At 41.6% G+C, this 27,179-nt stretch overlaps 1 protein-coding gene across 2 annotated transcripts in view; it reads left to right on the top strand.

Moving 5' to 3' along the window:
- Positions 1-27,179, top strand: part of NWD2 (NACHT and WD repeat domain containing 2) — a 185,185-nt gene that overhangs the window by 137,006 nt on the left and 21,000 nt on the right. For both annotated transcript variants that reach the window (XM_058722883.1, XM_058722884.1), the window contains one exon: positions 22,928-23,131. In XM_058722883.1, the coding sequence (XP_058578866.1) occupies positions 22,928-23,131 (204 nt within the window). The remainder of the gene's footprint in view (positions 1-22,927; positions 23,132-27,179) is intronic.

The raw sequence follows: 27,179 nt of genomic DNA, 5'->3' as shown, positions 1-27,179 counted from the left end.
TTGAACAGAAAACTTAGCTCTGAGGTTCCTGGCTGCTGTGACCAAAAGAGGAACAGTAAATTTCGCATCTTTCCTCATGTGATAAAGCAAGCATGGAAGTTCATGGGAAAAGGTATACATCTGAGAACACTGAATTGTGAAAGAAACTTATCCTAGGTCTTTTTTGTTTTTGTGGGGCTTTTTTACCCAGCAATAGTTGTGTTGTCAGTTGAATTTTTAAGACAAAGCAGAAGATGTCCACATATGAAGGTCAATGAAGAGTTTAAGTCTCTGTAATTTCCCTACTCAACCCCTCAAGAAAACTTCAGGCAGACTTTCTCTCACAGGTCGGGCCAATCACATTTTCAGCTAATAAGGGGCTCAGGCGAATGGATTCACTGTTTAAGCCTCTCTGGCTGGCTGTCATCTGGCTCTAGGAAGACACTAGGAAAAGACTTGGATTCAGCCAACGCAAACTTCTTGTGCCAAATTCTATTTTTTTTTTTAATTCCAAATGTCTTGGCTAAAATAATTTTTATTTTTTTGCCTTTTTGAATGCACTTGTTTCATGAGCTACAAGTCTTAAAGTTGGTAGTTTTGGATTAAAATGATGGTTTCCCTTTTAGGTCACTCATTTGAAGAATCCATCATGTAACTCTGGTGGCCCAATATTTCCCATATACCCCACTTTATAATAGATCTCCTTGCCCCTTAGACCACTTCCTCCTATTCTGTCTGTTGTTGACATGAACTGAATTTCTGATCTGGTCCTTCCAGTTGGTGACCTGGTTTTCCTCTTCATCCTCTTTTTCCAAAATAAAGTTAAATTTCTTTAGCCTTTCAGTCAAGTCCAGTCTTCAGGCTTACAATCAGGACTAACTTTACTGCTGCTTCTTCGGGTATGATCTCATACCAGCTGCAACCAACTCTCACCTGAGAGTTGCTTCAAAACAGATTCTCTGGACCCACCCCAGACCTACAGAATCAGAAACTTGTGGGGGGTGGGGCAGTGATCGGTGTTTGAACAACCTCTCCAAGTGATTCTGAAGCAGGCTCAAGTTGAACACCACAGCACCCCGTTTTCCTCACTCAAGGTTTTAAGCCTTTCCTTTTTGTCCCCTATTTTCTAAATCAGTAAGTAGCAGGTAACAAGAGCTAATGCAGACTGTAGACTCTTCACCCCCCAACGATCTTGAGACTTGAGAGCTTCAACAACCTTGGAAATTGACTGAATCTAAACAGATACCCATGGGTAAATTGCTACTTTTAAAATCCCTTATTTGTTTGCCTTTCCAACTGATCTAATATTCCTCGTATAGTCTCCAAATGAGTTCCGTCTGTCCTATATAACTTAAGAAATGAAGATGTGCAGAGGGAACAGCTCAATTCCCCCCCATCAAATCTTCCATTGGGAAAATAAACAGAAATTGCCTTCCTGAATTGTGTTTTAGGGTATCAGGCTTGCTATACGGCATGGATTTTTTTCCATCTGTCTGTGGCTGTTAGCCAAACTGAAGTAGGGAGCAATTTCCCATCCTTAATCAGAAAGTTGGGAGTGATGGCATGCATTCCCTCCTCACATGAGGCAGAATTCCTAGCCATCATCAATCAATTCACCTAGAATGGAGTGCCATTTTTCACATAGAAATTGTCTTGATTCTTGCCAAGGTTTAGAAAGCTGATGAACGATTCTCAGACACTTCATTTCAACTTTGTGACTAATTGCCTTATACACTTTCTCTTGAGGAGTGGCTGGCAGATGGCCATTCCATGGAAGCCACGATGGAGTGTTTGTTTTGTTTTAGTGTTTATTGTGAGAACGTGCACGAGTGGGGGAGGGGCAGAGAGAGAGAGGAAAAAGAGAAGCCCAAGCAGGCTCTGCAGTGTCAGCACAGAATCTGACAGGGGGCTCGATCGCATGAACCATAGGATCATGACCTGAGCAGAAATCAAGAGTAAGAGGCTCAACTGACTGAGCCACCCAAGTGCCCCTAGAATGCTTTGCTTTTATTGTTACTACTGATGCATTATAAACAAAATGCAAAATGTATACATTTTAATCTCAATTTGCATTTCTTGAAATGAAGTTTGGAGAAGCCAGATAGCCTTTCCTTAAAGGAATGATAGCTGTATAAATTTTTTGTTGTTACAGTTGCAACAGTTATGCTTAAAAGGGAACTTCAACAGGATTTATTTAGCAAAGTGGAACATTAAGGATTCAGTGACCTGTGCTGTCATTAATGGATATCGTGTAGTCCTTTTGTACGAGGCGCTGACAATTGCCAAGCAGAACAAGTGAGAAGAACGCTCATGTAAAATGCACATATATAAGTAAATAGCAGTGAGCCACTTCCTAAATTAGGGATCATGTCTCCTGGAAGAGCCCATAATGTTTATTTTGTCTAGTAGCTCTTTCACTTACCAGTTACAAAACCTACCTCTTCAACTTAGCTCATTTCCCTCTTCGCTGAGAAACACGGGAGATCACCGTGAACCCCCTGAAGGCCCAACTCCCTCCACCTCAGGATCTCTCTCCTCCATTGGGCCCAGTTGGCAGACTGAGTCAGCAAGAAGAGCTGTTCTCCAAAGATTCACCTGAATCTGCCTCAGCTGCCCCCAGATCCCCTCTGCCAGTTTGCTCTTGCTGTCCGCTGGAACCTCAGCATGGCTCACGTACTCCCTTTCTCCCCATTCCAGTACTTTGGACACCGCCCTGCTTTAGACCTTCATCTTCTCTCACCTGGACCCTTAACTAGTCCCTCCAGTGGTGGCTTCTTTTTCTCAGCATTTTACACCATAATTACTTGACTGTTACAAGGTGGATGTGATTATGTTAGTCCCCTCTTCAAAAACTCCATTGTGGGGCGCCTGGGTGGCTCAGTCGGTTGAGCGGCCGACTTCAGCTCAGGTCACGATCTCGCGGCCCGTGAGTTCGAGCCCCGCGTCGGTCTCTGTGCTGACAGCTCAGAGCCTGGAGCCTGTTTCAGATTCTGTGTTTCCCTCTCTTTGACCCTCCCCTGTTCATGCTCTGTCTCTCCCTGTCTCAAAAATAAATAAAACGTTAAAAAAAAAATTTAAAAAAATAAATAAATAAATAAATAAAAAAACAAAAACAAAAACTCCATTGTATCCAAAAAAAAAAAAATTCTTAAGGAATCTCCAGGTCCTCCACAATCCACCTCCGAGTGCTTGGTTTTCCATTCCAGAACAACTGTCTTCCACACCTCTTTTTCCAGCCTCATAAGGCAACCTGCAGTTCTCCGAGCTGCCCACCTTCAGACCCCTTGCCTTTTCCCCATCTGCAGTGTCTTCTCTGTGCTTGTTGAAATTCTTCTCCTTGGTGTGCTTCTAGTGAAAACCTAGGACACGCACCTCCGTACACATTTTATACTTCTATTACAACACAGCCTTCCATTGGGGTTGTCTATGCCCGAGACCAGGAACAAGGTCCTTCGCATTTTTTTTTTTTAACTTCCCCATTGAGAAACGTGGGGTTTTACCATAATTAGATGTTTAAGCACTGAATTCAACTGTGTGCTGTTAATCACAGGGACGTAATACGGAAGTATTATAGAGAAGAATGTTAGCTCATTTTGAATCAGACATTTTCTTCCTTTGCAATATTACTTCAAAGTAATGCAATGTATTCCACCCCTATCTAGAATATGCATCTATTGTAATCAGTTAAATTCTCATTTGAAGAAAGCGTTATGGAAGTTCTGTGTAAAGTAGAAGGAAGGTAAGGCCGGGATTGGAGATTCTAAGCTCTGCTCCCAGCTCTGTCTGCTAATCCGGCTGCCTAGGTTCTGGCATGTCATTTCAACTTTTGGAAAGATTCAGTTTCCTTATCTGTAAAGCGAAGAGTTGGAACTACACTCTCCCTAAGGTTCCTACCAAGTCTAAGATTATTAGCCATTACCAATACCTTTTGTCAGTGGCTGTTATACAAAACCTACTGGTTATTAACTTCGATGAACCATTTTCACAGCATAAGCAAATCCACTTTAAACGCCATGAGGATTTTTTTTTTTAATGTTTATTTTTGAGAGAGAGCCAGAGTGTGAGCAGGGGAGGGGCAGAGAGAGATGGAGACGCAGAATCCGAAGCAGGATCTAGGCTCCGAGCTGTCAGCACAGAGCCCGACACGGGGCTCGAACCCACGAACCATGAGATCGTGACCTGAGCTGAAGTTGGACGCTCAACCAGCTGAGCCACCCAGGTGCCCCAAGGAGGATTTCTTGATGGTAAAAGGTCTCAACCCAAGTCAGTTAGTCCCCTGGGAGAAAGGATTAGGCTGTTGACTTCTTCCTGATCTTTCCGTGGAATCACCAACAACAAAGTCTACTGGAAAAAAAGCACTAGGAAGACTGCAAAACCACAGCACACTACTCTCAGGAGCTGCCTTCTAATCACCTGCCGAGATTTCCTGAACTTCTGTTATACGCCAGACCCTATTCTAGGCATGAGAATATGGTAATGAGCAAGACAGATAAGGATGCTGCGTTCTCGGAGCTTGTAACAGAGAAACTATAATGAACAAGAAAATAAAGGCATTTTCAAAACGTAAGGCACAATGAGAAATGATATGGCAAGGTGTAGTGGGTACTTGAAAGGCTAATGTAGCACAAATGGATAGAGCAGCTTTAGCTGAGGGAGTGACATCTGAGCAGAGACTAGAATGACTCCCATCAGTCTACTCCTGCAGAATCTGGGGCACCAGGCAATCTACCCAACTGTAAGAGTTTCAGTGGGTCTGGTCCACGAGGAAACTCCTGGGAGTCAGATCCATTTTGCCCAGTGGAGAAGACCTCCCTTAGGTTGAGGCACCTTCAGACCCAATGCAAAGCTCACATCCTCTCTAAGGCAAAGCTAAAATGTATAGATCTTTGACACCCTACAACAGCAACTCTCCACTTGTTTTTCTAATACATACACTTCAAGATGGGGTTTATGTCTATGCAGCCCTCCTGGGAGCAGACACAGGTATGGTTATGACCTGTGGTGTAAAAGAGATTGGCTTCAGGTCATGGGCAATTTGTGGTACTCTGCCCCTTTAGTCCCATTCAGGAATGTACACCAGATTGGAAATCAGTAAGACCGTTTCTGTTAGTAGACCGAATAATATTTCATTCACCAACTTTAGTAATTCCTTTTCAGTGATATTTGACCTCTCATAGCTGATCAAGTCATAGTAATCAGAGACCTGTAGAATTAGGCCCACATTCCGCAGCCAATCCACACTTGAACTACCCATCCCTTAAATGTCATTACATCCCACCACGTGCTGGCTCTTAATGGGCATTCTGTCCCAGTCATACTACAGAACTCAAGGACAGGACTGTGAACTTGGGAGTTCTGTAGACCTGAGCTCAGATCCTTATTCTGTCCCACACTTGCTCTGTGACCACGTTCATCAGACTTTCTCAACCTTGAGAATAATAGTACCGAACTCGTAACTTCATAGTAATTGCTGTTCTTATTGATAGAAATAAAAGCTTTGCTGTTATTGTTGCCAGGCTTCTAGTCGTCTCATTTATAGCCGCAAGCATCTAGAAGGTATTTCCCCACCCTCACCCCAATTTGGCCTTTTTTGTCTAGCAGGGGCTGGTTCAAGTTCTGCTTCCTTCCTCATCCACAGTCAACCTCTCATTAGTTCAATCTTCTCTGAGGTCTGTGAGTCCTGACCGACCCAACCATGCTGTCCCTTCCTGTCTCCTGTCTTGTTTTCTTTCCTATCTGGCCTATAACCAGGGAAAGAATCTTGTCCTTCACTCATTGTGCCTTCCTGTTCATTTATGAATAAATGGATAAAGTTTTATCCTCGACATAAGACCTTCCCTTGTGACTCTAGTTCAAATAAATGGCACCCACCTGTGAATTCATTTTTTGCTTTTCTCTTTTATTAGCAGCACCACCTTACTGTGTGTGCCTGAGATCAGGGACACTTCTATTCAATAGACAACCAAAGAAGAATGAAGCAGTCTTGGGGGAGAGGAGTTTAGAACTATGGAGGAGAAGAGGTTTTTCTTTAAAGGATTACACATTTTCTTTTTAAATGTGGGTTATTATCTAAGAGTGGGCCAGGAAATCATTCTAATCTGGTTTCTAATATAGCAGGTTACCACCAGCAATCTTTCATAGAGTGGGATAAAATAGAACTGGAATGAAATAGAAAGCGTCGGGATGCATTGCATGTAATGTAATTATTTGATGAAACAGATTACCGGAGATGTTCTCCGTTTCTGATTCCATAGGCCTGGGGTGGACACAGATGGTTCCACTTCCAAAGTATGGGTGTGAGAGAGAGGGAGAGAACACGGTCGTAATATAAAACTGTTTCTTTCTGTAGGTCTCTGTCAAAAAAGGTTTGAGAAATGTTGCTCTGTCTCATAGGTTAAATAAGTCAGATCTAAGAGTCATATATTTATGATTTCACCCAAAGTACTCTGGCATTACCTCAGGAGATCTCAAAATTCTTATCAGGCAGGTAGGAACAGGTGATATTGGCATCACGGCGTACAGGGTACTGAGGCATCCAAACACTGGTCTAAGTACCACATTTTGCTTGAGCAGCACATGTGGCTGTGCACAGGTACGCAGGCAGACTGTAATTGACTCAAGACCAGAGACCATATTCAAAACTGTTACGTTGTTATCATTTCTTCACTAATTGAGTGGTTTCTGAGCAAATGCAAATCAGGGGTCTGCGATGGATTGTCCTAAGAGTCATCCAAAAAGTCATGATTTTTTTTAAATCTGCGAACAACGAGTTACGTTGATTCCTGCTGCTTTTAAACTGTAACTGCGCCATGGAGGTGGCCATAGTCCCAAGTAAGCAACAACAACAAAGAGCTGAAAGTGATTCATAAACGCAGGACAGACACTAGACATCATCTCACCATCCCAAAGGAAATAGTAAGTCTAGACGACACTTCTCAATGGTTGATACAATTATTCAGGAAAGCAGGCATCAGGCAGGCGCCACACAGGCTCTGGTAGTCTCAGTGCTACTCTGCTCGCGCTGGGTCAGAGGTCTTGCGAGCCTCACGGTTGATGCAGCAGAAAAGCACAGCATGATCAGTGGAAAAAAAAAAAAGATTGAACCTGACTATAATCAAGGTTCTAAATCTAATTGCCAGCTGATTGGAAATATGAAGGCTAATTAGAGATAAATGGCAACAAGAGGTGGCAATCAGCCAAATCTCCTACCAACCACTGTTGTTGACTAGCCCACATCAAGATCCTGGAGGGCTTGTTAAAGCAAACGGCTAAGCTGCATTCTCGGAGTTTCTACCTCGGGATGGATGGGGCCTGGGAACAGAATTAGCATTGCTACCGCGTTCCCAGGGGTTGCTGAAGCCACTTGTCCAGGGCCCGCACTTTGAAAACTGGTCTATGGGACAAATAACCTGCTACTCAACCAACCAATGACCTGCCTGAGAGAAGGCAGCTATTATAGAATAAATTTAAAAGGCATGCATACCCAATGCAATATATGGGCTGTATTCAGATCTCGATTTTCAAAACCTGCGACTACAAAAAGGTTTTGAAACAACTGGGGAAATCTAAATATGGGCTGGAGGAGGCATTAATAAATTATACTTCATTCTTTGGAGGATAATAACAGCACCATGATGACATTTAAAACTTTCTGCAAGTTGAAAATACATGCTGAGGGTTTTTTGTTTTGTTTTTGTTTGATAAAATGATGGGATTGCCAAAGATGGATAAAACAAGATTATCAAAGTATTGGTAATTATTGAACCTTGAAATAGGTTTGTGGGCTCATTATGTTGGTCTCTCTACTTTGGGGGATGTTTCAAAGTCTTCATAAGGTTTATTTGTAAATGACCGGTGCCTGCACTGTACTTCTTCACATTATAGAGAATTACATTTTTCTCATCTGGAGATCAGTCTTTCAGTGGCCTCAACACTTCAAAAAATAAAAATCTGACACTCCAAAATAAAGATAAATTAGCTTTATGCTCCAGAAGTAGCTGTAATGAAACTATACCAAAGTCACCAATAATCTGTCTTCTTCAAATGTCAGTCAGACTCACTTTAATATACAGTTCTATAAAAGGTTGGCTGGTACAGTTTCTCATTCCCCATTAGATCTAGTAAAGGAAGTCTGCTGGAAATGGGTATTGTGACAGCTGGAAAAAGGAGAGCTCGTAGCCTGACATTTACAGAATAAAAATGTATAAAAGAATTTGATCAACGTAGTACACAGTGATAGGTTATTGACTGGTTCATCAATTAAAATGTAGCCTTGACTGAGCATTTATGCTTATGATCAGTTACCCTTCTAATTCCCTTAAATTAATACTCTTAATCCACATGGCAACCCATGGAGATTGGCACTGTTGTCATCTACAGTTTACAGATAAAGAAACTGGAGCACAGAGAGGCTAAGTAACTTCCCTGAGGTCACACAGCAGGAGACTGTGTTCTTAACCACTCTCAGTACCACCTCATCAATAAAAGTTAAATTGCACCCATTGTCTTCTGTTTAAGATCTACATCAAGGTGAAATAAAAGTATAAAATACAGCTGAGACTTTTTTTTTTCCTATTGAAATTTATTTTAAAGAGTTTTTAAGATGCCTAAGGGATAAACTAGCCATTTGGAAGTCTCCCTAAAGAAAGCATGATACGGTAGAAAGACTGTGGACTTGCATTAGGAAGACGTGGGCTCAGAGTTGAACTCCATCTTTAACCAGCTGTGGGATCTTAGGCAAATTACTTGACCTTTCTGATTTTCCAGTTTCTCGGCTTCAACGTGGAAGCAAGAATTCACAATGGTGTTACAAGGATCAGATGAGTTAATGGCATGTGATTGGTTCGTATTTCTCCCTCTCATGTGGAAGAGCTAGTGGTGCTGGATCAATCAGTTACTGTACAATAGGCACAATCACTGAAATTACTGGAAGACGAACCCAAGAATGAGTCTAAGAAACTGCCCTGACTCGGGGCGCCTGGGTGGCGCAGTCGGTTAAGCGTCCGACTTCAGCCAGGTCACGATCTCGCGGTCCGTGGGTTCGAGCCCCGCGTCAGGCTCTGGGCTGATGGCTCGGAGCCCGGAGCCTGTTTCCGATTCTGTGTCTCCCTCTCTCTCTGCCCCTCCCCCGTTCATGCTCTGTCTCTCTCTGTCCCAAAAATAAATAAAAAACGTTAAAAAAAAAAAAAAAATTTAAAAAAAAAAAAAAAAGAAAAAAAGAAACTGCCCTGACTCGAGAATTCAAACAAGTTAGCAGCGATGAGAGGAATGGTGGAGGGTCCCTTCAAAAATGGTTACATCGAAAAGCCTCCAGATATTTCTCATCCAGGAAGGGTAAAACCAGACGTAGGAGTTTGGTCCCAGGGGAAAAGGCCATCATGGAAGGGAGGGGTGGGTCTAAGTACAGCCCACGTCCTCAGATTGGGAAAGGAGAAAAGAGGATGCTCAGAGCAAATGGAGCTGTGGACAGCTAAGAACTCAGGATGGCAGGAGCTCAGGCATCTGCAGTGACCACAGACAGCAACACTGGCATCTGTGGGGGATGGGAGGAGAGAGGGACACCTGCTCTTTAACACCTGCTTTGACATCAGTCACCAGTACCCTTCAGGTACCCTTCAGTACCCTGAAGGTCTTCAGGCATCAGCTCTAGCAACACTGCCGTAGCAGTGTTGATTAGGCCCCCACAACCCAGCTGTTGCGCTTTCCCACTGCTTCTGGAGACACTGGAAGGCTTTGCAAAGGCAAAACGGCAGAGTAGCATGACCACTAAACCCCAGGGCAAATCTGAAATCCCCCCTGCCTGAGTCTCCCAGAACTCTTGTGGAGGAACTCGGGATTCTGAGCTCCATGGAGGGTAGATAGAAAGCCAGGTCAATCCTATTTTGTGGCAATAATTTTGACTCTAGTTTATCACCAGTTGCTAGAGCCTAGGAAATATGGATGGCCATAAATAATTCCATATTTAACTCAATATTTTCCATCAGGAAAGAAAAAGGATAATATTCAAATGTGCATTTCTTTTACTGAAAACCACTTAAATGCATTTGAAAATACTGGGTCAACAAAAAGAGAATACTGGCTCAATTTACTACCATCTAAGAGGAGAGATTATTATGCAAGATATTAGGAGAACCTCGAAATGTAAAACATCAGTTATGAATTAGGCAAATACTGAGGGGGACACTTGTAAGTCGCCATAGACCTTCATGAGCCCAGGCCTTATTTATTAATGGGGACCCGTTAATAATGCTGCCATTTAGACAGTTAACACTCAAGCCAGCTTTCCTTCTGTCCAGCCCTCGGGCCCATGGTGCAGATGCCAGGCTTCCTTCTAGGCCTCTCTTCTCTAACCCCAGTTCAAAAGAAGAAACTTTGCTTGGAACTGTGGACCAGAGGCATGCATCGGCAATTCAGCTCTTTTGGGAAGGCTTTCAAAGCGGTGCTGAAAAGCCTCACAGGATCTGCACACGGATGGGCAGTTCTAAAAGAACCTTAGACACACTGACCGGGGCTGACCCTTGCAGGGCAGCAGGAAGAGAAGGGAGAGCCCCCTGTGGACGAGGCATAGTGTGATGTATCCAAGCCAGGATACAGACCCAGCCAGCTGGACAATGGCTGCAAGAACCAGGTTCCACAGGCACTAAAACATGACTGGACTCCATTCATTCATCTATCTATGTAACTATATTTAGAGAAGGCAGAGGCAAGTGCAAGCATGGGAGGGGCAGAGAGAGAGGGAGACCAAGGATCCCAAGCAGGTTCTGCTCTGTCAGCACAAAGCCCAACACGGAGCTTCATCCCACAGACCGTGAGATCATGACCTGAGCCAAGATCAAGAATCAGACACTTGACCGACTGAGCCACCCAGGCACCCCTTGAATCCACATTTTTAAGTATGAAGGTAGCAATCTGGTCTGAGTGTGGGACTTTCGATATGTTAAATATAAACGGATGTCATTTCCATGAACATAATGCCCTCAGTATCTACTAAGTTAATGGTAGGATATTTAGTATGGTATTATTTGTATTTTAAAAAATGGAAGAGTCTATTCATCAGTAGGAAAAGCCTATTTTTAAAAAGTCACTTGAAAATATGACCAAATGTTGAGTGGCCAAGCTAGGCTGTGGAGGCATAGTTGTTTATTTTATGTTTTGTGTTTCTCTAGTTTTTAAATTCTCAGAGTTAGAAAAATAGAAACTCAAGCAGAATTCTGTCCCACACCTTAGGTGAATTGATTTTGATGGGAAATTTGTTTCTGTTTTCTTGTTTACACAAACACTGGTATATTTAATATATCTTCTAGAATAAAACCAAAATATAAGCTAAAAATTGCTGAACATCTTAGTAAACAAATCTTTATGCAGAGTAGAATGGATTTCTCAAAGTAGAATCTTCTACCTACTGCCAGATTACATTCTCAGCAGGGTTATACCCATTTGTACTGGTTCTCTGTGTCAGAGTGCCTGTTTCCTTCTGCCTCTGCACTATTAGGTATTAGTTTGATTAGCAAAAAGCCTTAATCACATGTGTTTGCGTTTACAGTTCTGTGATCATTAATAAAGCTAGAGTTGAGCACTGTTCTCTCTCATGCTCACTGGCCCTTGCTTTTCTGCCTCTATGAATTACCAGTTCATGTCCTTTATGCATTTTCCCATGGCTTTATGAGAACTCTGTATGAATGTTTTCAGCAGCATCATTCCCTTCCCTCTGGACTTCTGTGACACTGTTCCACTCTTCCTCCTCCTGCCCTGTGCCCACACTCAAACGTGGTGGTCCTCAGCCCTGTTCTCTTTCCACTCTGTAATTCTCCCTTAAAGTACCTAATTCATACAGATAGCAGAGTGCTCTCTTTAAAAGCTCAAAGGAGCAAGGACCATGAGTGCCTACATGTCACCATTGGTCTCAGGTTGCCTGGGACTTTCACTTCTCAAACTGGGACAGTCATGAGCAAACCGAAATGGTTGGTCACCCTGCAAGTTAGATGCTCAATATTTGCTGAATGAATACATGATGACTTCCAGGACTACTTTTCCAGCCAGATTAGTCCTGGGACTTACAGATCCTTATTTGTGACTGCTTCATGGACAGCACCACTGAAATAACAGCATCTCACTTCTGTGTCCAGAACGCTCTCCCCACTCCTTTTTACCCCCCCCCCCAAACACCCTGGCTCTTTTGTATCCACTTTTTCAATGAATTACTCCTTTAGCATTTTAGAATTTCAGTAATCCTTATACATTTCTTAGTTCTCAGTTTTGTGAGGCAACGGGCCACAGTTAGGGTTACGATCTGTACTTTGAAACTGATGCGAATTAACCACCAGCTCCAGGATGGCTGTGTTTCCTGTGGTTCTATTACCCAATCCTCTCACACTTACGCTTGCTTCCCTTGCTTGGGTGTTTCTAAAGAGAAGAGTTGTGTCCAGTATTTTCTAGGTAATGGAACTTCCTACACACAGAAGCACATCATAATAAGTAAAAGGTAGCAGAATTATTATTGATAGGTTATTATTAATGAGTTCAGCAGTGGGTTTCAGTATGTAAATAGCCATAGTTAAACCATAAAAGAAAAAAGGTAAAATTATAATTTGATTATGAGCTGAGACTCTCAAACTAGATGGAAGAATTAACTTATTCTGTTGCATACTTTATGTAATTGGTAAGTCATTTAATCTATGAATTTACCCCCTCAGGACATTTAGTGATGAATTGCCAGAAATACCAGATCTTACACTGACAAAATCTGCTTCATTTTGTTCATTAGGTTTGTATTAATCAGCTCGGGCTAGCCTAACAAAATACCATAGAATGGGAGGCTTCAGAAAAAAATAAGACAAAAACAGAGAGGGAGGCAAACCATAAGACGCTTAAATACAGAGAACAAACTGGAGGGGTGTTGGGTGGGGGGATGGGCTAGATGGGTAATGGGTATTAAGGAGGGCACTTTTGTGATGAGCTCTGGGTGTTATATGTAAGTGATGACTCACTCAACTCTACTCCTAAAACCATTATTACACTATATGTTAACTAAGTTGCATTTAAATAAAATTTTTTAAAAAAGGAAAAAAAGACAGGTCTTTTCTCACAGTTCTGGAGTTTACAAGTCCAAGTTCAGGGTGCCAAGATGGTCAGATCCTGTTGAAACCACTTCCTGGCTCAAAGACAGCTTCCTTCTGGCTGTGTCCCTGTAAGGCAAAGAGAATGCTGTGTCTCTTTCTCTCTTATAAGGGCACCAGTTCCGTTGGAACAAAACTCCACCCTGATGACCTTATTCAACCTTAATCACCTCCTTAAGGCCCGACCTGAATTACATGGGGGAGTTAGGGCTTCAACATATGAATTTCAGGGGACACAGTTCAGTCCAAAGCAATGCTGGACTTCTTTGGTAGAATGATTGAACCTAAGTAACTCAATTCCTCCAAACATGGTTAGGAACACACTGATGACACAAACTGCTCCAAATTTTTAGAACTTATTTGACATGAGGGTTGTCAGCTGTCCCTAAAGCACTGCTTGAATTCTCCACAAAGGTTAACTCCGTGCATCTGTGTACTCTGACTAGCTAATATGGTGAACCCCACATAGTTTACTGAAACCTCTTTTCCTCCCCTGCTCAAGAACAGAGGAGTTTGTCCTTACCGGACTACGTATTTTCTTTTTTTCAATTCTTTTAATGTTTATTTTTGAGATCGGGGAGGGCAGAGAGAGAGGGAAACACAGGATCTGAAGCGGGCTCTGCACTGACAGCAGTGAGCCGATGCAGAGTTTGAACTTGCAAACAGTGAGATCATGACCTGAGCCGAAGTCAGATGCTTAACCGACTGAACCACCCAGGTGCCCCAGGGCTATATATTTTCTTACCATCTTACACCTGTAAGCAACTAGCTACCCACTCTTTTCCTCCTTGCTATCTTCTGTTTTCCTTTTTGCAATCAAGAGGTATGTTATTGGGGCGCCTCTCGCGGTCGGCGAGTTCGAGCCCCGCGTCGGGCTCTGGGCTGATGGCTCAGAGCCTGGAGCCTGCTTCCGATTCTGTGTCTCCCTCTGTCTCTGCCCCTCCCCCGTTCATGCTGTGTGTCTCTCTCTCTGTCTCAAAAATAAACATTAAAAAAAAAAGAGGTATTTTATTCCTTTATCTACCTATCCGGTAGTACTTCTCAGGATTTATTCCCGTTACATGTATGTTTGAGTGTATTGCGTACGTATGTTTCTCTATAAACTACGAGTAAAGTAGTGGTGCCTTATATATATATTGCCAAGTGTGCCAAGCATTCTGTGAAAAGTAAAGCATTTCATCCGTAGTAGCCGTTTGATTCTCACAATAAACCAGAGTGGATGTGCTGCTAGACAAATACACAAAGCCTCAAGTGTTACCTCCGTTTACAGATGTGAAAGCTGAGACTCAGAGAAAGAAGGTCATTCTTAACATCTGCCTTTCCTAATTTCAAAATATTCTTTATTGACATGCAGGTTATTTGCGTGCAAGAGTGTATCTTTTTGTCGGTCGTATTTCAGAAATTCATTTTTGTGTTATGTGAAACACGGGCTCACTATGTACAAATGGTGGGAGGTGGATAGATCCTTTTGCCCATAGACAGATGCCAGTAAATGTCTAATGAGAATATACTGTTAATTCCAACATGGGTATCTGGGTAATTAAGTGCTTTATGTGCTAAACATATCTGCTAACACCCACTTTTGGCACATCGTATGCAAGAGTGCATCTTTAATGACCAAGAGAAGCCCAGTTTTCTGAAGATATTACCTTTCTGTCTTTTGGCGCCAAAAGATAAACCTTTCTTGCAGATCTTATCCAGATTGTCTTTAGTGTGGACATAATTTAATTCTAACAGATAAGTTAGAAGTCTCACAATCCGCCGTCGGCAAGCTGGAGACCCAGCACTACCGCTGATGGAAGTCCCAGGCAGAGGGCGGAAGACCAATGTCCCCGCTCAGATAGGCAGGGAGAGTAAATTCTCTCCTCCTCCACCTTTTTGTTTTATTCAGTCTGCTGATTCGAATGCTAATCTCATCCAGAAATACCCTTAAGGACACACCCAGAAATAACATTTGGTCAAACACCTGGGCACCTCACGGTCCAGTCAAGTTGACACATAAAATTAATCGTCACATTCTCTTCTCTGCATTTACTCTTGCCTCTTATGACATATGAAATGTCATGTTTGAGTAATTTGAGTTGCAATTCACTTCTAAATAAAGTACTTTATATTACATTTATATTAAAAAATGTAAAAGTCAGTTGTAAAGTTGCCTGTTGACTTCAAAGAAACATTGAGAAAATACTATTAAGTATGGAAAGCAGGTACTGACCCTTTGGTTTTGGGGCCCCACTCAACAGCAGAGCTCTCTGAAGGTTGGCTATGAGCTCCTGGGAATACATCGCGACCGTGCTTGTCCCTCCACCCAACAATACATCCGATAAAAAGAATACCAACAGCCAGGGCCATAACACTGAACATGCTACCATCCTTGTGAACAGTGCCCCCTGGGGGTGTGCTGCACACAGACTGCGGGGCTGTGGATGGTGGCCCTGCCAAGGGCACTGGCTGGAAGAGCCATCATGGGCAAATCAGCCACTGGAAGGCACTGTTAGGAGGGAGCATAGCACAGTAACCTGATGAAGTAGAAAGACTGAAAAGCCCCATGTTCGACTGCCGGTACGTGAACGTCTTCTTAGAGAGGTAGTCGTGGGCAAGCCAGTGGAGGTCTGTGAGATGGGGTTTTCTTCTGCGATTCTACCTACCTCACAGAATCCTGAGGGGAAATTGTGTATATGAATGTGGGTTTTATTTTAAGAAATAAAAGGGAATCTTACAGAAGGAAGGAAGAGTCACACCTGCCTTACATTAGTGACTGGGTTAGTCACAGGGCATTTATGAGTATTGCTTCAGCCTGTGATAGCGCCAGTGTGGGGAAGATCTCTCCTTTCCCTTCCAGTTGCCCCCATGAGTTTTGGCTCATAAATAGCAGCCCAGAGCAGTCGTCCACCTGCCTACAAGGCATCTCACCCATAACCCCAAAAAGACTGCCTTCACATGCCTTTCCTGGCACCCCACAACAGAGTAAAAGACACACTGAGCTTACTGACACCTTTACCAATATTTCAATCCCTCTGTTCTTTCCATTACAATATAAGCTGCATACCATCAGACTCAGAGCCCAAGGATTCTCAGTTGCAAGCCCAGGGAGAACCAAGTGCACCTGAAGAGCAGAGGGAGGTGGGGGTGGGGATCAGTGTTTGCCCAGTAGAAAAGAAACATCAACGAAAAGGAAAGAAAATGTTCTAAGCCTTTAAAAGCAATGGGATTAGATGTATCTATATCAGCGTATAAAGAAAGGGAGCTACAAAAAGTAGAGTCCTTTTACATTCAAGTTCCTGGTTGCAAAGAACTGAAAAATTCAGAAAACATTCCTTTTTTCACTTGAGGTGAAATTCACAGAACATAAAATTAACCACTTTAATGTGACCGATTCAGCGGAACGATTTAGTACATTTACAGTGTTGTGCAGCCATCACCTCTATCTAGTTCTAAAGCATCTGTCTTGAAGCATTTCTTATGCTAGGATTTTACATGCAGAAACTACCTTGAAAATAGTAGAAGATTATCTTAGGCTGTTCAGACAAATGAACTTAACTCCCAGATTCTATTTGACAACTCAACTGGATTGTTTCCACCTACCTATCTTCAGTGTTGAAGAATGGGCAATTTAAATGTATTCACATTTGATTACATTGTGTGTAATGGGGTGGGAGAGGTGATTATGGTGATTCTGCAGACAGGAGAAATTCCATAGATTTATGTTCATATGTATATTGACAGTGTGTTAAGCAATTCAATAAAAGGTTAAAAATTATTTCAGACATGATGTGTTTCTTCCATACAGGGTCACACAGGTAGATTGATCTATACAGTGTAGTTAAAAAAAAAATGGACCTCAATGCAAAACCCAATGTAGTCCCTCAACTTGCCACCAAATTTCTCCCACACATGGGCAAATTTGATTTAACTAAGCAAAAAATGAGCTTTTGAGCACTGGGGCCAGAAGGATATGGACGAGTTAGTGAATATTCTATTGCCGGTGGACTCTTGCTCATACTTTCTGAAGTCATTCATGGATACTGCCTGTGACTACAGAACTAAGGAATCATCGAATTAGAAAACCAAGATGGACTCCATCTTGCCACCTCAAATCTGACTGCTAGCCTCCTAAGTATGGTCCTGTATCTCTACCCCCACTCTGAGCCATCAACCATATGTACTGGACTTTGCAACCAGGTTAACTGACTCTAAATTGATTGTGTCTATCCCTGGTAGATATAGGCATGCTTTTTGAGTTACCTTGAAACTATAGCCACATAGAACCCCATAAAGTCTTCCTGAAAAATGTGGTGGCAAAATTCTCTTTTGCTATTTCTCTTTTTGCTATTTCTGAAATAGCAAGATAAGACTAAGACAGAATCCTGTCCTGGACTCCTGAAAAGTAACTGCTTCATGATTTATGAGCATTCCACCTAAAGGAAGAATCAATAGAAGGAAAAGACTTGGGGAGAACAATCCAATAAGAAACTCTAAGCCTGTAGCACATCATTACTTTTCTGAAGTTCTGTATTACCACTTTATAAATAGTAGGTGCTCGATATACATTTGCTATTTGAATTGGATGAGGATATTTTTTCTTCTTTAGTATCTCTCCTCTAAAAAACATTTTGCCTTACTATATCGATCCAATAATTGTAGTATTTGGTGCCAGCTGTTCCACTCAAATAATTATTTTTGAATAGCCTTCGATTTTTATGTTGACCTGCCGTGTTCCCCATCCTGCCCCTTCAGTGCTTGCTAACCATTACTCATATGCATTGCCCATAGAAGTGGTTCTCAAATTCTAGATTCATTTGCGATCTCATTTGAAAATGCATATTCCTGGGCTGCCAACCACAGTGTTCTTCAGGTCTGAGAAGTGATCTTGAAACGTACATTTTAACAAGCACCCTGAGTGATCCAGGTGTGGGTGATCCATGGCACACATTTTAGAAACCGATCCATAGATTTGACCCGGCCCTAGGCTCTGGAACCAGCCTTAGTTAGGGCAGAAAGATAAAGAGCCAGGAGTTAGTTCACTGCTAGTGCAGTGATGATGGTCCTGTGCTAGGACACCATCTTGCTTTGCTAAGCCATTATTTTGTCCTCTTTCTGACTCCATATCCCAGATCCAGCCAGTCCTGCCCTCGACCTTGATAGCTGGGTCCATGGTACTGGACTTCATTGACCACTAGCTGGAGAAGGGTCAATTAACCCCATATTTAATTTTCTGGCTGTCCTCCATATCCTCCACCCATGGCCAGACTCCAATGAATGCCTTTTTGGATTCCTCCAGCGGCTACTGCTTAGAAATCTGCGTATTCCCTATTTTGCCCATATGGGTTTTCTAGGTAGCTCATCCCAGCACTAAAACCTCACTCCTCATGACAGAGAGCCCTGACTAAAGATGTTGACTACCCTTATCCAGACTAGCCAACAGGAATAGGATAATCCTCAGACTGGTTAGCCTTAAAAATGTCATCTCCTTCTGTATCTGTGGCAGAATGAGAAGTCATACGTGCTCATTTATCCAAGTTTAACATAAGAGATTTTAGAAGAGGAATCCTGAAAGTGAGAATAAAATGATGGTGGCCAGAGGGGAGGGAGATGAGGGGGTAGATGAAATGGGTGAAGGGGATTGAGACGTACAAGCTACCAGGTATAAAATAAATAAGATATGGGGATATAATGTACAACACAGGGAACACAGTCAATAATATTCTAACAACTTTGTATGGTGGCAGATGGTAACCAGACTTATTGTGGTGACCATTTGTAATGTGTACAAATATTGAATCACTATGCTGTACAGCCGAAACTACTGCAACATTGTATGTCAATTATTCCTTCACAAAATAGAAAGTGAGAAGCAACTCAAAATAACATTATTTTTGTTGCCTACAGCCTGTGGTCAAGAATAGCCCAAAACAAATGCAGATTATAATGAAAGTGTTCCCACGTGGCCTTCAAGCTGATACAGTGAGTTGAAGTTAGAACACCCTTATGTCAACAGAACCCTCCAAAGACCCTTGTTTACCATGCTAAAATAATAAAGTGGTGGTGTCCCTCCATTCAAGGCCCTTCCAAAGGACCTTTATGCAGCCAAAGAGGACGAGCGGGTTGTATCTTCCTCCTCTCTGGCCTTTGAAGCTAGTACTGAGAAAACCTGAGCTTGAAAAGGTGAGTTCAGTTAGCCACAATCAGCTTGAGTAAGCCAATTAGATAAGACAGATTATGTCCCAAGGAGACAGGGCATGGCCCAACCAGGAATGTGGGTAGACAGGAATTATTAAAAGATCACAGGCTGAAACAAAGGTTGCAGACAAGACTGGTACCTTCCCAAATTGTTAGTCCCCCTGTTGAGAGCTGAAATATTACCTCTGAACACAAGAAGAAGCTTCAGCTGAGAAGAGAGCAAAGTCTAAAGATTTCTTTCTCTACCTTGGTTCATTCATTTATTCAATAAATAGGGTTTTAAAAATACATATGTTTTCTATGTGCTAGGAAGCAACACCTCGGGCCTCAGTCCTTATGGGGCTTACCATCTTGTAGCAGAGTTTAGGTTAGGAATTTAGTTGGGACTTTGATGTACCAGGACTTGAATTCTCTCACCTGCCTGTATGAGATGACACTCTGGATACTGCAGTGATAAGCAGTAGAGGTAGTTCAGAAGTGGACCAAGGTCAGAAGCCAAACCACAGTTCACATTCCAATGGGTAAACGAGGCTTGAAGTTTAGGGTTAAGGTACTAGTCAACAGGAGGAAAGGATGACGGTGCCCACGGATTAAGGAGAAATCTTTCCATGGATTCTATAAAGCAGACAAACTTGTCTTGGATAGCATAGATTTGTCGTGGAGTTTCATTATGTCCCTTCCTTGTTGCTACTAGATAAGACTGAAAAGTAATTGGAACACCAGATGCTAGAGAAGCTAACATTTTTACTAGCTTAAGCCAGTGGTTCATGTACCTGGAGGGCCTGCGAAGACACAGACTGCTCGGCCCTACCCCCAGAGTTTCTGACGAGCAGGTCTGGGATGGGACGTGAGAATTTGCAGGCCTAGTCAGTCCCCAGGTGTTGCCAAGGCTATTTGTCTGAGGACCACACTGCAAGAACCGCAAGCTTAAGCAGACATTTAGAGGAGCTTGGAAGTATGGTTCCACAAAGCAGGATACACCGCATCACTAGGTTTAAGAACTTTTTAAAATTTTTTTAATGTTTATTATTCATTTCTGAGAGACAGAGAGAGAGAGAGAGAGCACGAGAAGGGGAGAGGCAGAGAGAGAGAGAGAGAGAGAGAGAGTGACAGAATTTGAAGCAGGCTCCAGGCTCTGAGCTGTCGGCATGGAGCACGACACAGGACTCGAACTCACGAACTGCTAGATTATGACCTGAGCCGGAGTCGGACGTTCAACCGACTGAGCCACCCAGGCGCCTCAAGAATTTTTAATCCTTGTTGTTTTTCTCATTACAAAGTGATAATGTGTACACAAATTCTTAATAAAAAAGCAGTAAGTTCAGGGGTGCCTGGATGGCTCAGTTGGTGGAGCATGCAACTCTTGATCTCAAGGTTGTGAGTTCGAGCCCCATGTTGGGTGCAGAGATCACTACAAAATATAAATAAACTTTAAAAAAAACCCAAGAAGTTCATAAAACAATCTAAGTAAATTTAAAGCCACCCAAAGATAATGATTGATAATACTTCTGTGCATTCTTATAAAACCTTTCTTACATGTATATGTATGTTTGTACATACATATATACACAATCTTCTCTTGTATATATATGTAATATATATATATATAAAACATTAGAATCATACATACTGTTTTGTAACTTCCCTTTTCACTTAATAATATATTATAAACATCTTCTACAATTCAGCAATTGCACTACTAGGTATTTACCCACAGGATACAAAAGTACTGATTCAAAGGGATACATGCACCCCAACGTTTATAGCAGCACCATCAAAAATAGCCAAATTATGGAAGAGCCCAGGTGTCCATCGACTGATGAATGGATAAAGAATACGTGGTACATATATACAATGGAATATTGCTCAGTCATAAAAAAGAATGAAATCTTGGGGCGCCTGGGTGGCGCAGTCGGTTAAGCGTCCGACTTCAGCCAGGTCACGATCTCACGGTCCGTGAGTTCGAGCCCCGCGTCAGGCTCTGGGCTGATGGCTCGGAGCCTGGAGCCTGTTTCCGATTCTGTGTCTCCCTCTCTCTCTGCCCCTCCCCCGTTCATGCTCTGTCTCTCTCTGTCCCAAAAATAAATAAAAAATGTTAAAAAAAAAAGAATGAAATCTTGCCATTTGCAATGATGTGGATGGAGCTAGAAAGTATTATGCTAAGTGAAATAAGCCAGTCAGAGAAAGACAAATACCATATGATTTCACTCAAAAGTGGAACTGAAGAAACAAAACAGATGAACATAGGGGAAAAAAGAAAAAAGAGAGGCAAATCAGAAAACAGACTCTTAACTGTAGAGAACAAACCGGGGGTTATTGGAGGGGAGGGGGGATGGGGGGGATACATTAAATGGGTGATGGGCATTAAGGAGGGCTCTTGTGATAAGCACTGGGTGTTATGTAAGTGATGAATCACTAAATTCTACACATGAAACTAACATTACCCTGTATGTTAACTAACTGGAATTTAAACAAAAACTTGAAAAAGAAAAAATAATCTTTTTACATCAATACAGTTCTAGAATATGACTTGCTGCATCCTTTGAACAGAGGTCCCAGAGTTTATTTAAATGTTCCCATGGGCAGGACACTTAGGTTGTTATGCCAATTCTTTCCTGTTAAAACAGTATCAGCATAAATATTCTGGTAAGTCTTTATATGTACAACCTTAATTATCTTCTAAAGATAATTTTGCAGAAGAAAAATTGCCAAGATGAAAGTTATATAGATTTTTAAGGCTTTTAATACAGTCTGCCTGAATCAAATATTTCAGTGAAATAATTGTATCAATTTATACCCCTGTCAAAGCTATGTGGGTATCTTCTCACACCTTTTTTTTTTTTAATGTTTATTATTTATTTTTGAGAGAGGGAGACAGAGTGAAAGCAGGGAAGGGCAGAGAAAGAGACATAGAACCTGAAGCAGGCTCCAAGCTCTGAGCTATCAGCACAGAACTCAAAGCAAGCCTCAAACTCATGAACCGAACTGTGAGATCATGACCTGAGCCAAAGTTGGACACTTAACCAACTGAGCCACCCAGGCGTCCCTCACACCTTCACATAACACTGAGCATGTTTTTCTTTGGGAATTTCATAAGGAGAAAATTGTGTCCTGTTTACATTTTGAATTGTTTTTAGTTATACTGAGGTCCACAGTAGCATTGCATTCAATGATTTCCTACTTGCATTTGTAGCTATGTTAATCTGGGGCTTGGAATCATATACTGTTTACTCTTCACAAGGCAATTTTTTTGTTTGGGAGTTTACATGTTTGACATTTCATAGAGTGCAGCATGTCATTTTTCTTTGTCATGAACAAATAAAAAACGTCAGAATAGAACAACTTTTGCTGTATCATGTAAACTTTGGGAAAATAAATTTGCGACAAAATTCTGTATGTTGAATTTGCCTAATATGATATGCAATCTCAATTCTCAGTATATGAATTTATTATGATTACAATATAAACGATCTGATTTTACTTATTAAATAATCCATGGGGAAAAAAGTATATGCTGTGATTAAAAGAAAACAACTGATGGAACAATGTACCTGGTGTCTCTTTATTATTTATCAGGTAGCTACAGGATGTGAATACGACAGAATGAATTTTCTTGGTGATACACTAACCTGAACTTTTTTGTGGATACACAGGGACTATTAGGAGAAAAATATGGGAACATCCGAATCCCCGGAGAAGTCGAAGCCTCGGAGTTTGAAATGATCTTGGATGCTGCCATAGAGGCGAAGCTGGAGACGAAGCTCCTGGAAGAGTGGTACTGTCGCGATGAGAACTCGGTGCCAGCGGCTTATTACCTCAGACCTAAGTCAGAAATGCTGCAAAGCAATAAAAATGCAGTGAGTTATCTTTCTCTCCAAAGTATATATGTGTCCATTACTCTCCACTGTTCATCATCCAGAGATGCTTCCCTCCACAGAAAAGGCACAGTAGACAGAAAATTATTCTGCCCTTGACCCTACATTTCTTTTGAACAACACAATCCAAAGCTAAGAAACTTTCCAATTTTTTTAAGTTTATTTTATTTGAGAGAGAGAGAGAAAGAGAGAATCCCAAGCAGGCTCCATACTGTCAGTGCAGAGCCTGACACAGGGATCGAACCCACAAACTGTGAGATCATAACCGAGCCGAAAGCAACAGTTGGATGCTTAATGGACTGAGCCACTCAGGCACCCTGAAACTTTCCAGTTTTTACTTACCTTTCTTTTTTGGCCTCTCAGACTTTCCTCCTGGGGGTTCTTTCTCAAGTATACCTTCAGAAGTTCCATTAATGGAGGTCTCTTAGTGATAAACTCTGTTCATCTGAAAATATTTTTATTTTTCCCATTTTGCCATAATGTACCTATGTTATTCTGAATGATATATGTCATACATCCTCTATGTGTGAATTTATGTATTCTATCTGTTCTGGAAAATTCTCAGCTATCATCTTATCAAATAATGTTTTTCCTCTATTTCCTCTGTTCTTTCGGTTTTACTCTATAATTGGATTTACACTGGACCACTTCAGTCTAGGTTCCACGTCTCTTGATTCTCTTTTACATTATCAATTCCCTTAGCTGTCCATGCTGCTTTCCAGATTATTTTAGGTCTTTTCCAACTCAGTAATTTTTTTCTTCAGCTGTGTCCACTCTGTTCATGCATAAAATTTTCAAGTTTAACAGTTGTATTTTCGATTTGTGGAAGTTTCTTTGGGGGGGTGTCTTTTTAAAGTCTGCCTAGCTATTATAGTCTCTCATTGATTAATTCAGTAACTGTCCTTAAACATTTCATACATAACTTATATTCTTGTATATCGTGTAGAATCTTCAAGTGAGGTTGATTCATGATGCAAACAGTTATCATTGTCTCCTCTCCAGTTTGGCTCCTAAATGTATCTACTATGTGTCCCCTGAAACAGAATAAAGGAGGAAGAGAAAATGGATGGGCCTATTCCTTATTAAGGATTCCTAGACAGATTGAAAAGAAGGCATGGTGGTGCCCACCTGGCTCAGTCAGTAAAGCATGCAACTCTTGATCTCAGGGTCACGAGTTCAAGCCCCGCATTAGGTGTGGGGCCTACTTAATTAAAAAAAATACATTGTTTTCAATTTAAAGAAGGCATAGATATCCATCCCTCTTCCGAAGAGAACATCCTTGATATATTTGGTGCTCAGGCATCTCTGAGAGGACAACAGCCCTGGCTTAGCGACAATTCTTCATTCAAGAACCGTATGTATTTGTCATCCTGGTATTTAACATAAAGCATTTTCTCCATGCAATATGAAATCATGTCAGGATCCTTCATTTTTCTTCGTCCCCTTCCATGCGTTATTCAAAGTAATTATCTGCAAGATTCTTGCTTCTATGGATGGGAGTATTAGGACATATCCAAGCCATTCCTCAGTTAAATATATATGCCAGGAGGAAATGTAGTTGCTGGTAAATGCAGATATCAAAAGACATAATACCTCAGGAAACCAGGTTTACATAGTGGTTTGGGAGCACTTGCTCATATGTTACTATTTAATTGGCTTTAGATGCTCCTTTGTCATTTGATTTTAAGATCCTCCAGGGGAACTTAAGTTATTCTCTAAACCCCACCCATGCAGGTATTTCTGCATAAATTTTTGTTAAATTAATGAAGGTGTGAATAAGATTATCACCAAGACTCTATAAATGTTACTTGTTTGGTAGGCAGTCCTCCCATTCGATTGCCTAGAGAATCATAAAAACAAACGAAGAAGAAACAACTAAAGACGAATGGAAACATATGAGCACCTCTCTTTTAACTTTCGGTTCTCTTTAGAGGATATTGAAGGGATCATTTTTTTATGAAATTTGTATCAAAACCCAAGAGACACTTGCTGCCTAACCTGCTAGCAGTGCACCATACCCATGAGTCCTGAGGACTGGCCCACTAGCCTCACCTTGAGCTCAGGGAAAATTTTGTTAAAACCAAGTTCTGCACACCCTGCCGCTGCCTGGCCCACAGCTGCCATTATGCCATGCCCAGCCATGTGCCCTCAGCCGCCCTCTAGCACCAGACCCAGACATGCCTCGCCGTCACCACACCCCCCATCCAGCCTCCCATCCCCGGCCACCCTGCGGCACAGCCCCCGACTGCCTTAGCACTTCAAGGATCTGACGTAAGCCCAGGGGCCCAGCACAAATTTTGCTAGCACTGACTCCCCATCCCAAGTTCCCTGGCGGGCACACCCCCTCAGAGATGGCCTATCTGGTTTCCACTAACACCACAGAGCGAAAGAACAGCCCACAACAGGCAGAGTCAGCACAGATGACTGCACTAAAAGAAAAAGTGACTCAGACACCACAACAGGGTATAAGCAACACACACAGGATACTCTTCTGAAGGTCCAGGTTCTGGTAAACAGGAGACACTGCACTGCAGGGCACTCCAGGACCTCTTCTTGCAGTCACTACTTTCAAGAATAGAAGACACAGGTGACTTGCTTAATACAGAGAAACAGACACAAAGAGACAGACAAAATGAGGAGACAGAGAAATTTATCCCAAGTGAAAGAAGAGAACAAGGCCACAGCCAGAGATCTAAGTGAAATAGACATAAGTAATCCGACTAATAGAGAATTTAAAGCGATGATCATAAGGATACTCACTGGACTTAAGAGAAGAGTGGAGGACATGAGTGAAACCCATAACACAGAGATAAAGAATAACATAGTGGAGATAAAGGGCTCAATAAACAAAATAAGAAACACACTTGATGGAATGAACAGCAGGCTGGAAGAAACAGAGGAATGAATTAGTGACCTAGATGACAGAGCAATGGAAAGTAATCAAGCTGAACAAAAGAAAGAAAAAAAGAATTATGCAAAACAAGAAGAGACTTAGGGAACTAGTCCCAGAAGAAGAAGAGAGAAAGGGGATAAAAACTTTATTTGCAGAAATAATAGCTGAAAACTCCCCTATTCTGGAGAAGAAAATACATCCAGATCCAGTAGGCACAGAGAACTCCCATCAAAATCAACAAAAGCAGACCCACGCCAAGATATATTGTAATTAAATTGATAAAATCTAGTGATAAAAATTTTTTTTTTTTTTTAGCAGCAAGACCAAAGAAGTCAGTTACTTACAAGGGAAAACCCATAAGTCTAGCAGGAGGTTTTTCAATAGGAACTTTGCAAGCCAGAAGGGAGTGGCATGATATATTCAAAGTGCTGAATGGGAAAAACCTGCAGCCAAGAATACTCTATCCAGAAAGGTTATCATTCAGAATGAGAGAAGAGACAGTTTCCCAGACAAATAAAAATTAAGGACTTCATAACCACTAACCCAGGTCTGTAAGAAATAGTAAAGGGGTCTCTTTAAGTGGGAAGGAAAGACTAAAAGTGACAGAGCAGTAAAAGTGAATATTTCTGTAAAAAAAAATCAATCAAGGAATTCACAAAAAAATGGGTATAAAATACAACATATACCTAAAACATGGGGAAGAGAGGAGAAAAGAATGTGTTCAGACTTAAATGATGATCAACTTAATATAGACTGCTATATGCAGAAGAGGTTATATACAAACCTAATGGTAACCAAAATCAAAAATTACTAATAAATACGCAAGGAATAAACAGAAAGGAATACAAATTGGCAAACATAATAGAAGACAAGAAAGGATCATAGAAAATCTTCAGAAACAACCATAAAACAAGTAATAAAATTGCAATAAATATATACTATCAGTAATTGCTTTGAATGTAAATGGACTAAATGCTCCAATCAAAAGACATAGAGTGACAGAATGGATAAAAAGACAAGACATATCTGTATGCTGCCTACAAGAGATTCACTTTAGACCTAAATCACCTGCAGATTCAAAGTGAGAGAATGGAGAAATGCTTATCATGCAAACAAATGTCAAAAGAAAGCCAGACT

This window comes from Neofelis nebulosa, chromosome 3, assembly GCF_028018385.1.
Source record: "Neofelis nebulosa isolate mNeoNeb1 chromosome 3, mNeoNeb1.pri, whole genome shotgun sequence".
Taxonomy (NCBI): Eukaryota; Metazoa; Chordata; class Mammalia; order Carnivora; family Felidae; genus Neofelis; species Neofelis nebulosa.
Note: the sequence above shows the minus strand (reverse complement) of the source record. Positions and strands in the feature narration are given on the sequence as shown.